This window comes from Artemia sp. Qi Xiang Cuo, chromosome 10, assembly GCF_049724085.1.
Source record: "Artemia sp. Qi Xiang Cuo chromosome 10, ASM4972408v1, whole genome shotgun sequence".
NCBI classification, from domain to species: Eukaryota; Metazoa; Arthropoda; class Branchiopoda; order Anostraca; family Artemiidae; genus Artemia; species Artemia sp. Qi Xiang Cuo.
The window spans coordinates 64380239-64393666 of NC_142803.1; the positions used below are offsets into that span (position 1 = coordinate 64380239).

The 13428-nt window shown below is 35.5% G+C and overlaps 1 protein-coding gene across 2 annotated transcripts in view; it reads left to right on the forward strand.

Annotated features, from left to right (window-relative positions):
• Nucleotides 1–13428, forward strand: part of Uba5 (Ubiquitin-like activating enzyme 5) — a 47081-nt gene that overhangs the window by 27853 nt on the left and 5800 nt on the right. For both annotated transcript variants that reach the window (XM_089095669.1, XM_089095671.1), the window contains exons 5-6: nucleotides 4707–4893; nucleotides 11328–11455. In XM_089095669.1, coding sequence (XP_088951795.1) covers nucleotides 4707–4893; nucleotides 11328–11455 — 315 coding nt within the window. The remainder of the gene's footprint in view (nucleotides 1–4706; nucleotides 4894–11327; nucleotides 11456–13428) is intronic.

Consider the following 13428-nt stretch of genomic DNA (forward strand, 5'->3'; position numbering starts at 1 on the left):
TCTCAATTCCCAATTTAATTAGCTCTTTTTGAAGTTCTGCTACAACGCTTTCTATAAAAAACCTTTTATGCCCCAATGGCATAACTTAAAACCCTTATCCTGAGGGCTGTGAGGGGGTTGTCATCCTCAAAGACCTAATTTCCAGAACTTACAACTACGTTGAACAAAATGGCTTTCTCAAAATTTTGATTCGAAGTGTTTGGGGAAAGGATGGGCGTGAGAGGGGGGTTACTTGCCCTCCAATCACTATCGACTATTAAAACGGCACTAGGCCTTTCAATTTCCAACTGAATGAGCCCTTTTTGAAATTTCTACGACAGCACTTTCTTATAAACCTTATATGCAGCCTGGGCAAAACTTACAACCCTTGCCCTGAGGGGGGGGGAGTGTCATCCTCAAAGACATAATTTCTGGACCATAAAACTACGTTGAACAAAATGGCTTTATCGAAATTTTGATTGGATGTGTTTGGGGAAATGGTGGATGTGAGAGGGGGGTTACTTGCCCTCCAATCACTTTTTACTATTAAAAAGGGCACTAGCCCTTTTAATTTCCAATCGAATTAGCCCTTTTTGAAGTTTCTACGACAACACTTTCTATGAAAAAAAAAACCTTATTTTCCCCAGGGTATAACTTACAACCCGCGCCCTGAGGGCTGTGGGGGGAGTGTCATCCTCAAAAACATAATTTCCGGACTTATTAACTACTTTTATTAGATGTGTTAGTTATCCTCCAATCACTTTCGACTATTAAAAAGGGCACTAGCCACTCCAATTTCCAATCGAATGAACCCTTTTCGAAGTTCGACACGAAGTTTCCTGGTATGGAAAAAAATAATTCATTGTGCCAACATTGTTCTTTACTTAGGCAGCGCGATTGTGCTGCCTATGATAATCATCAATCACGATTGTATTTGAAATATAGTATCTTGGAAATAATGTTCATCATTATGTATGAAATCTATTTAGTTTCTTGACTAAATATTGATTAATTTAGAATCTATGTTTTGAACCAGTAAAGCAAATTTTTATTTGGGTTGGGCTGTATACCAAAGGGTAGGAAGAAACTAAGAAACTAGTAAATTTACCCAAATTGATTTATGCTTCTCATGCATGAAATGGTCATATAAAATGATTGTTATATATTTAATAATCTGGTGTTAAAGGGTGATCTAGGATTGTTTTCATTGAGGGTAAAAAGATTGGTTAGAATGATAGGATACGGGGAAAAGGTAATTGGTTTACAGAGTAATAGGTTAGTAAATGCAGCTTATCTGGAGGTGTTGCAGGATAGAAGGAAATGTTCATGGGCTTCCCAGGTGAAATCAATCTTAAATATTTATGGGCTATCAGGTGTTTGGAATGAAGGGAAGGGGATAGTACTGGAAGTAGGAAATGTAGCAAAATTAGTAAAGGGAGTGCTTGAAGATCAGGAGATTCAAAAATGGCAGTGTGAAGTCGCGGCCTCGGTGTCCCTCGGCGTTTACCGGCAATGGAAGGAGGTCTGGGGATATGATATTTATTTTAAAGCGGGTTTAAATAGTGAAGAAATTAAGTGGTATATATCAGGAAGGGGTAATTTTCTAGCACTTGGAGAAAGGAGGAAGTATGTAGGGAGGGGAAGGGTACAGGGCGGTCCTTACTCATGCCCTATGTGTGGAGTAAATGGTGAGGATCTGCTTCACTTCATGGCCCTTTGTCCCGAATTACAGGATTTAAGAAAAGAACTATTTTTTGTTAATGTGGGGACAAGTGAGTGGTTGGTTTCACTAATGGGATCAAAAAAATATGGAAAAATAAGAATGATAGCAAAGTATATAAAATTGGGTATGTCACATAGAGATAGATTTTTGTAAAGGGGGTGGGGTGAGTGTGGAAATTATTGTTGTATGTGTGTAAGTTGTTTTCTTGTTTGTTATTTTTGTAGTCATGGCCCTTGATAGATGTAACATACATCTATCTATTTATGTTAGTTTAATGGTATTGTGTGCTTTATTATGTTTTTGTAATTTTGCGTTGTTATTGTTATGTAGGCTACCATACTTTGCTATGAGTGTTATAATCATGTGCTATTATTTTGTGAGATTTTCCTTTTTTGCCATGGCCCAAAGTGGCTTTTATTGCAATAAATATCTATCTATCTATCTATAATTGAAGCAAAATAATATGTTATAACTGACCGCTTTTATATTACAGTTTTTGGTAGGTCATTGGAAACACATTCAAGAATTAGGCTTAGGTTACATCTCAGAACACCGGTTTCATAGCTACAAAAATAAGTAATGCATGATGCAATACATTGGACTTGTATTACTTGGGCTATATCATGTGAGGGGTGGGGGTTGCGTTAGGTTAGGATGGGTTTCCTTAATTTTGTTTCTAAAGTGTTTAGAAACAAAGTGTTTAGAAAGCGTTAAATTTTATCATCATGTTTTGTTATTTTTCATTATTAAACCAACTTCACTTTTTCGGTGTGCTTCCAATAACTGTCAAGTACCCAATTTTTACCCACGGACCTTGCTGGAAGAAGAAACGTAAAAGCTAAAAGCACAAAGAATGGTAGAAATGAAATAAGACGGTTTTAAATTGGTTAAGTAAAAACTTGTAAGCCGTGTGTATCTTACAAACGAGGAACAATCAGCAATTCATTTTTGTTTTTTTTTTATATGCAGTTTTACTGTTTTTGATAGCAGTTGACAAAAAATAAAAAAAAATAAAAGAACGAAAAAACTAGGTAAAAACTCACCAGCTGAAAATATTTGGCACCAAATAGCTGAAAAAAGAGATTGTGGGTGCCTGCAATTTTTGGACGAAAAAGTTTTCAATTGCCTAGTTTGTTATTTTGGGTTCATTGTAGAAGCATTGGGAAAATGTGGGGATATCGTAAAAACTTCACAATTTGGATCAATCAAAAGAAAAACTATAGACAATCTTGGTCTTTAGTTATTAACAGACCAAAGTTGGGTGAGGGGTGGGAAAGCTTTCCGTCTGATATTAATTGGTATACTGTAAAAACTTTAGTGCAACCAATTACAAGAGTTAAAAAATGTTATAAATATCTCAATTTGAATTATTGGCAAAGGTCCTAAAAAAGAAATTAAAACGAAAAGTAGGTAAAGAATCACCAGCTAAAAATTTGTGGCACCAAGCAGCTGAAAGAGATGTAGTGGGTTTTGGAAACTAGGAGATTGTAGGTGCTGGAATTTTTGAACGAAAAAAATTTGTCAATTCGATATTTTGTATTTGGGTTCATTGTAGAAGCGCTTGGAAAATGTGGGAATATCGGAAAAAGTTCATAATTTGGAATAAATCAAAAGCAAAAGTATAGACGATCGTTATTTTTAGTTATGAATTGACAAAAGCTGTGTGGGGAGTGGGAAAGTTTTCAGTTTGATATCCTTAGATGTATTCTAAACTTTTAGCGTTATCAATTTAAACTCTCAACCAAAATTTAATTATTGAGAGTCTGTAACTCTTTAGTGACCTTAAATCGCCATTTAAAAACTATGAATGAGTCTTTCTATTCAGCCTGTATAATCTCTTAAAGCACCCTAATTGAATACACTAGCTTAACCGCTTTGAGTCTCGAAATCTCTGCTCCATCTTTTTTCTTATCATATCGTTTGTTTTTTTTTGTATTTAGGTAAAAAAATCATTTGTATTTAAGTTCAACCAGTTCCGTTTTGAGAAACAGCAATATTGTTTGAAATCATGATTGGATGTCCTGTAGTGGCGCAGTGGGTTTGAGATCGGTAATAGGGATCGAACATTGCTGAAGCAACACAATGAGGGCTGGCGCAGGGACTTTTGCAGTCAAGAAGCATAGTTAATCCGAATACTTACTTACTTACATCATAAGTGGAAATGTACAGTAACATAATTATAGGATAGAAAACAGCATAAAAATCTCTTCACTTTTTCTTTCCATTTTTTTCTTCTTTTTTTCCATAATAATAAAACATTTCAATTGACCGTTATAAATGACGTAAAATAAAACGTTACTGTCAAAATGATCGTTTCTGCCCATGAATAGCAAGGCCTTTCTAGAATTTATAGCACAAAGATAATAGGCTAATGCATTATATTTTCTTTGGACTTCACTTTCCAACAGCTAAATGAAAAAATATTATTCTGTAGTTTATGCAAAAATATATTTGTATTATCGGTGCGAATAAACTAAATTAAAATTATTTCTTAAATTTTTTAAATTCTGAAAAACTATTGCTATGCTCAAGACTTATTCTATTTGTGGCGTGGAAATGATTAAAATCGCAAACCCAAATTTAGTGGTTTCTTGGCTGGTGAAAGATTGTTGAGGATCTTGTAAATGTTTTATTTTCTATATGGCATTTAAGGGCTTATCTGCTGAGTTATGTTGAGTTTTCAGTAGACCGCTAGTTTTTCATAATTCGAACAATTTTTGAGAAATGACATTTATTGGAACCAAAGTCACTTATGCTGGTTTTATTTTTAATTTGAACTTTAATTGTAAGGAAGGTATATTTTACATTTAATCACATGCATAAATATCCATGCATCAATATCAATGGATCAATATCCATTTTTGTTTAGTTTTACTTATGTTTCACTTTTTTTTTACATGTTTTTTTTACATAGTTTTATATCTACTTTTTTAGTTTTACCTATTTTATTTAGAGAAATAGCCATATTATTTGACATCGTAAATGTACAGTTACATCATTGCAGGATAGGGAGCTTAACATCAGGACCAGTTGACTTAGTGCTAAGCTGTGTAGATAACTTTGAAGCGCGAATGGCAATCAACACTGCTTGTAATGAATTGGGACAGACTTGGTTTGAATCTGGAGTTTCTGAGAATGCTGTGTCAGGCCATATTCAATTTATATGCCCTGGAGAGACTGCCTGTTTTGCTGTAAGTCCTTAATTTATAAATTATTATATTAAAGCTAAAAAATAATGTAAATTAACAGTATTATAATGAAAATAACTAACACTACTTCATCGTAATTCATTTGTTACCAATAATTTTGAAAAGAATAAAAATTAAAGAAGAACAATTAAACTCTAGAAATGCACGAAATTATAAAATAGGGCTAAAACGTGAATAATAAAGTAAAAATGGTAAAGACAGAAAGGCAAAAGACAAAAATCTGAAAAATTGTTAAAAATATAAAGATCCTCAAAAGACACCAAAACCAGATAATGAAGCTAATTGTGAGTTTTTGAGCTAATTCAGAGGCAATCAAGATGATAGAAAATAACTAGAGGTGTTTCTGTTAATTATTTTGAGCCTAATGGTTGAAACGATCAAATATAAATACCTTCCAATAATTGGGTATTACTGCTTTACTTTTGGGTTTTACTATTGGGTATGATTTCGAACTTAATGGTTTGAGACGTCGAATACAAGATAATTTTCGTTCGAATAATTGGGTATTTGAAACATTCGAATAATTGGGTATTATTGTTTACTATTGGGTATTATTTTGAACTTAATGGTTGAAACATTCGAATACAAAAATAATTTTCGTTCGAATAATTGGGTATTTAAAATGTTCGAATAATTGGGTATTATTGCTTTACTATTGGGTTTAATTACTGGGTATGATTTTGAACTTAACGGTTGAACCATTAAACATTTTTTTTCGAATAATTGGATATTTAAAATGTTCGAATTATTGGGTGTTATTGCTTTACTATTGGGTATCATTTTGAATTTAATGGTTGAAACATTCCAATACAAAAATAATTTTCGTTCGAATTATTGGGTATTTAAAATATTCGAATAATTGGGTATTATTACTTTACTATTGGATATGATTTTGAACTTAATGGTTGAAACATTCGAATATATAAACAATTTTTTTTCGAATAATTGGATATTTAAAATGATCAAAAAATTGGGTATTATTGATATATTATTGGGTTTTACTATTGGGTATGATTTTGAACTTAATGGTTGAAATGTTCGAATATATCTGTTGCTCAATATGAAAAAAAAGCTTGACTATTGGGTAAAGATTAGGAAAATAACTCAAATAAAAACTGGCTACGATACAAGTGAAGCTGATTTTGCTAGTTACGACATATTAAATAAAGTTTAGTTAAATCTTACACGCACATAATATTGCGTGTATAATATTGCGCACATAATCTTGCGTGTATAATATTGCGCACTTAATATTGCATAATATTGCGCACATAATATTGCATAATATTGTGATTAAACTTAGGCTTGACGTGCAGAGCAGTTTTTGGGTAGAGGCGTAATGTTTGGCAATAACCTGTTGATGATAGTAGATATGTAGATATCGATGGACTACTAGAGAGTAATTTTGAGAAAGCACAATGTGCTTGTGACACGTCAATCGTCATAAAAATTACTGTACAGTTCGTTACCACGAACTGTACCGTGACGATTGACTTGTCACAAACACAATGTGCTACCTCAAAATTACTATCTACTTATTAGGTGAAACATGGGATTTGGCAGTAAAAACTGCGTTTATAATTTTTTATTAATCCTCGCCCTATCATTTAACATATCGTCAGTCGGGTATCAAAAGGAGATATCTCCATAATTGTAAATTTTCGGAAGAACAGAAAAAAACACAACTTTTTTATTTCCCCTCTGATAACCGTAAAACAAAAACGGATCGATATGTCAGGTCAATACATATTAATCCCTTTTTGTTCTACGGTTATCAGACGAGAAATAAAAAAGTCGTGAGGCTTTTTTTCTGCTCTTCTGACGATTTATAGTTATGGAGATACCTCCTTTTAATACCCGGCTGACCATATATTGAATATATCCTTGGGGAAATCCAAAAGAAAAAGTTTAAAACAGAAGCCATCAAACAGCTTACGGACAGAAAATGTTGTCAAACAAAACAAATTATTTTTGCCTGTTTTCTTTTAAGGTACAACATGGCAACGCTTAGACAGATGTAATACTGCCCTAGAAACAGCATAATTTTGAAGTAATCATAGCCAGCGTAATAGCGCTGCCTAAGTAAAGATTGGTGTTGGCACAATGTATTATTTTTTTTTCCTTTAGACCTGGGCACTTCGTATCGAAGGAGTTGTCGTAGAAACTTCGAAAAGGGCTCATTCGATTGGAACTTGGAGTGGCTTATGTCCTTTTTAATAGTCGAAAGTGATTGGAAGGCAACTAACACCCCTTCCACGCCCACCATTTCCCCAAACTTATCCAATCCAAATTTTGAGATAGCCATTTTGTTCCACGCTGTTGCAAATTCTTGAAATTATACCTTTGAGCAGGACACTCCCTCCACAGTCTTCAGGGTAAGGGGTATAAGTTGTGCCCTGGGACCATATAAGGTTTTTATTGGAATCTTTGTCGTAGATTTTTGAAAAGGGGCTCATTCGATTGTAAATTCAAAGGGCTAGTGCCCTTTTTTAATAGTCGAAAGTGATTTGAGGGCAACCAACCCTCCTCTAACGCCCACCTTTTCCCCAAATGTAAGTTATGCCCTTGGGGCAAATATGGTTGTAATTGAAGGGATCCTTGTAAAAACTTTAGAGAGAGCTTATTTGATTGGAAATTAAAAGTTGTAGTTTACTTTTTTAGGGTCAAAAGAGATCTGAGGGCAATTAGCCCCCCCCCCGTCACGCCCTTTTCACCCAATTGTATCAGATAAAAATTTTGAGATAACCATTTTGTTAAAAATAATTCAAAGGTCAGATAACAAAACTCCGATGTCGACACAACCCCCAGGGCCTGGGGACAGACGTTGTAAGTTACTCCCTGGGGACATATAAGGTTCTATGGAAGAAATACTCGTGTAAATTTCAAAGAGGGCTCATTTAATTGGAAATTTAAAGTTCTAGTTCACTTTTAATAAGTCAAAAGTGATCAAATCGCAGCTAGCCCCCCCTTTTTTTCCCCAAATGTATCAAGAATTTTGAGATAGAAATTTTGTTAAAAATAGTTTAAAGTTTAGATAACAAAGCTCCGGTGTCGACACAGCCCTCCAGGGCTCGGGGGCAGGCGTTGTAAGTTATGCCCTGGGGCATATATGGTTGTTGTGGAAGGGATGCTCGTATAAAATTCATAGAGGGCTAATTTGATTGGAAATTGTAAGTTGCAAAACACTTTTTAAGATTCAAATGTGATCAGACGGCGGCAAGCCTCCCCCCACCTTCCCTTTCCCCAAATGTATCAGATAAAACTTTTGAGATAACCGTTTTGTTAAAGGTAGTTCAAGGGTCAGATAACAAAATTTCATGTGTCGACACAACCCCCCACAGCCTAAGGGCAAGGGTTGTAAGTTATGCCCCGGGGGTGTTTAAGCTTTTTATGGAAGGGATGTTTGCATAAACGTCAGAGAGGGCTCATTTGATTGGAATGTGAAATTTCTAGTTCACTTTTTAAGAGTCAAAAGAGATCCAGACGGCAACTAGCCCCCCCCCCCCTTCCACGCCTTTTCCCCCCAAATACATCAAATAAAAATTTTAAAATAGCTATTTTGTTAAAAATAGTTAAAAGGATAGAAAACAAAACCTCAGCCACAGCCCCCCAGGGCTGTGGCTGCCAGCCCCCCAGGGCACGGGGGCAGGTATTGTAAGCTATGCCTTTGGGGCATATGTGCTTCTTATGGACGGTATGCTCGTTTATACTTCAGAAAGGGATAATTTGTGTGAAAGTTCACGTTCACTTTTTAAGAGTCAAAAGACATTGGAGCGCAACTAGCCCCCCGCCCCTCTACACCCTTTTTTCCCAAATGCATCAGGTAAAAATTTTGAGAATGCTATTATAAGTCAAAAATATTTAAAAGGTGAGATAGGAAAAACACTGATGTTGCCACAAACCCACAGGAACCGGGGGAGTCGTTGTAAGTTATGCCCTGGGGGAATGTATGTCTTTTATGGAATGGATACTCGTTTAAACTTCAGAGAGAGCTCATTTGATTGGAAATTGAAAGTTCTAGTTCACTTTAAAAAAAAAAAAAAGAGATCCAACGGCAACTTGCGCCCTCCCCGTCCCCAAACCCTTTTCCCCAAACCGATCTGATAAAAATTTTGAGATAACTATTTTTTAAAAATAGTTCAAATATATGATAACAAAAACTCTGGTGTCGACACAAACTCCCAGGGCCCGAGGGTAGGTGTTGTAAGTTATGCCCTGGAGGTATATATGGTTCTTATGGAAGGGATGCTCGTATAAACTTAGAGAAAGCTCGTTTGATTGAAAATTGAAAGTTCTAGACCACTTTTTAAGAGTCAAAGTGATCGGAGGGCAATTAGGCTTCTCCCCCCACGCCCTTTTCCCCCCAAATGCTTCAAATAAAAATTTTGATATAGCCATTTCGTCAAAAATTATTCAAACTTCAGATATCGAAAACTTAGTTGTCGACACAACTCCCCAGGGCCCGGGGGTAGGTGTTTAAAGTTGATGTCATGGGGGAAAAATATCGTTCTTATAGAAGGGATGCGCGCATAAACTTCAAAGAGGGCTCATTTGATTGAAAATTAAAAATTCCGGTTCCCTTTTTCAGAGTCAGAAGAGATCAGAGGGCAACTGGTCCCTCCCCCTCCAGGCCTTTTTTCTCCAAACCCCCGATAAAAATTTTGAGATAACCATTTTTTTTTTTAAATAGTTCAAACATCTGAAAAAAAAAACTCCGGTGTCGACACAAACCCTCAGGTCCCCTGGGAAGGTGTTGTAAGTTATGCACTGGAGTCATATATGGTTCTTATGGAAGGGATGCTCGTATAAACTTCAGAGAGTACTCAATTGATTTGAAATTGAAAGTTCTAGGTCACTTTTTAAGAGTCAAAAGTAATCGAAGGGTAATTAGCCTTCTCCCCCCATGCCCTTTTCCCCCAAATGCATCAGATCAAAATTTTGATATAGCAATTTTGTCAAAATTGTTAAAGGTTCAGATATCAAAAAATTCAGTGTCGACACAACCTCCCAGGGCCCGGGGTAGGCGTTTTAAGTTATGGCATAGGGAAAGTGTTGTACTTATAGAAGGGATGCGCGTTTAAACTTCAAAGATGGCTCATTTGTTTGGAAGTTAAAAGTTCTAGTTTACTTTTTCAGAGTCAAAAGAGATCAGAGGGCAACTAGTCCCTCCCCTCCACGTTTTTCCCCTCAAACTCATCCGATAAAAATTTTTCAGATGGCCATTTTGTCTAAAATAGAGCAAACATTAGATATTAATACTCCTGGGTCGACACAAACCCCCAGGGTCTGGGGACATGCGTTGTAAGTTATGCCCTGGGGGCATATGTGGTTCTTATAGAAGGGAGGCTCATATAAACCTCAGAGAGGGCTCATTTGAACTAAAATGGAGAGTTTTAGTTCACTTTTGTAGAGTCAAAAGAGATCGAAGGGCAATTAGCCCCCCACGGTCTTTTACCCCAAACTGATCCGATAAAAATTTTGAGACAGTCATTTTGTTAAAAGTAGTTCAAACATCAGATAAAAAACTCCGAGGTTGGCACAAACCCCCAGAGCCCAGAGGCAAGTGCTTCAAGTTATGCCCGGGGATATGTAAGGTTTTTATGCAAGGAAAGGTCATGTAAACTTCAGAAGTGGCTCATTTCATTGGAAATTGAAATTTCTTGTTTCCTTTTTATATTCTTGTTTCCATACTAATTGCAACAATGGCAACCACCTAGGAGTCGACGGGGAGTTGAACTGAGAAATACATTTATGAGTATGTATAAACATGATGTCCAATCCGCACATTCGTCACTGCGACGCCAGGTGGGAAGATTTCACCGAAGCTCAGGAGGAATGAAGTTTTAACAAAAAAAAATTGAGAACATTACGGTTATTATTTATGAAGAAACTGAAGATAAGTCTAGGGGGAGTGGATAAAAAGTATTTTTACTTGATATACTGGATAATTGAAAGAACGAAGATTAACTGTGAAAGTCCAGTCAGGAAAATTTGATTTTTGTCCATTTAAATGTTTGTACATTTTGTTTCTGAAATTGATAATTTTTTTAGTTTTTTGAAAATCTCTTATTGTTCTAAAATTGTGCTCCGCCCCTTACTTTGACTAATTCAGACTTGTTTGTCTACTTAATTTAAATTTGCATAACTTCTGAAAAAACCTCTTTCAAGTTATATTATAGCTAATGTTTGAACTTGGAAACATTTTTTCTCTGATTTTGTCTCTTTTAATTTCCTGTACTTATCCCGTGATTTTCCTTTTCTAATAAGCGATTGGATTTTTCATCTTTGTATTGACTTTTCGCCCCATTTTGACTGGAATAATATTTGGTTACTTGAAGTAGGCTATATTTCATTTGGCTATATAGCTACATTGTACCATGTTCGAGGTGTAACTACTTGATTTTTTCGTTTTTCAGTGTGTGCCACCTCTTGTAGTCGCTTCAAATATTGATGAGAAAACATTGAAGAAAGATGGCGTTTGTGCAGCAAGTCTTCCTACTACAATGGGCATCGTAGCTGGATTTCTTGTTCAAAATTCACTGAAGTATGTATTAGATTTACTGATTTGAATCATAATTAGCTAAAGATGATTTCTACGTCAATTTCAACCTTTCCTGAACAAGTCAACTTTTTCTCCACTTTTCAGCTTTTCTGAAGATGTCAAAGTACGTGTCAAGTACAGTACGTGTCCAGACTGTACGTCTCAAGTACAGTCTATCTCGTAAATATCATCAATAGTGGGCAACCCATGACCGGATATAACCAATTAGTTTTATGCTGCATGGATTTATGCAACTTGACTTGTAGATTTACCAAAAACAATGTTGACATGTATACAAAGGTTAACTTGTATAAGAAAGGTTTACAGGTATTTTTGCATGTTCAGACAAGGTTGACATGTGCAGAAATCTGAGATTCGGTAAAGGTTGACACGTACTTTGACATCTTCAGAAAAGCTGAAAAGTGGAAAAAAAGTTGACGTGTTCAGGAAAGGTTAAAATGGACGTTGATATCATCAGAAGATTACGTGTACAGAAAAAGTTTATATGTAAGATGACATGTACAAAAAAGCTGAGACAAGTAAACTAAAAGTAAATAATCTGAAAGATCGTGGTCGCAGTAAAAACAGCATCCTAGTAAAGAGCGATCACATACAAGTAAAGATCCAGTGCAGTCTGTCTCGTAAGTACCAAGAGTAATGGACAACAATAATACCCACGTAATTTATGCCGCGTGGGTTTAAGCAACTTTACACGTAGATTTAACAATGAATGGTTCACATGTGTTGCAAAGTTTGAAATCCTATTTTATTGGTCATTGTTCAACTTTGGTGGAAAAGATTAAAAATACAATAGGTCAAATCAATGAAAACTTGTAAATCCAATAAGTGAATAGCTTATTTAAGGTTAGAAACCGATTTGACTTTTCTTGTTTATATTGGGGTGATTTGGTGAAGCTACGAAAATGCAATGCATTCTATCATATCTTTTTCAGAAAATTTGCATGGACTTCGGAAAGAAGAGATTGATAAGATTAAAATTTCGTAACAAAATTCAAAGGTTGGTAGACACAAAAGAGTAAAATATGTGCAAAAAAGGTTCACATTGGGATGTGTAGAAAAGGTTGACAGATTGAGAAAAGGTTGAGCTGTGCTTTGATTTCTTAGAAAAGTTAATATGTTCTCATAAGGTTCTACGTCGGTATCTTTAGAAATTTACGAACGCCGAAGTTTGCATGTATGTTTGAATGTTCAGTAAGGTTTGGGATGTACAAAACAAGCTGACACAAACAAACTGCAATAGCTGCAACCTAGTAAAGAGTGATCCACGACCCGTAGTAACTGGAAATAAACAAATCCTTTTTGACAGTAAATGTCTAATGCAAAAGAATCCCCATTTAATCAGGGAGCCACTCTTCGAAAATGTGACTAGTAGGTGAACAGTGAGCAGCAGAAGGCTTGACAATAGAAATCGGGTAAGCAAGCATACGGGGATGGGGCAAGCCAGCATACAGGGAATTACTTGAGGCTGTGGGGTCCTCATTTCTGGGGAATAATATAGAAATTCTATGAAATTATCCATCCAAATTAAATTTGGTCGACACATCCTCTACCTTTTCTAAAACCGCATTGTTCTTCTCTTAAAACTTTGTCTACGGCATCTCTCAATCTAAAAAGCATCATATTACTAAGTAATTTACTACCTACAGAGACCAGACTAATTTGTCGATAATTACCACACTCACTTTTATCACCTTTCTTATAGTGACTTAATTAAGGTTTTCCTAAAATCGTTAGGTACTTCCCCCTTTTCAAAAATCATATTCATAATCTTCAGTAACTTATTTCTAACCTCAGAGCCACCATATTTGAGAAACTCATTTACCACCCTATCAGCACATTGAGCCTTATTATTTTTTAGTCCTTTTAGTACAGTCGCTAATTCCTCCTCACAAAACAAATCATCCTTCACATCCAAAGTATCACAAACTTTTTCATTTTCCTCTATTTCTCTTCCT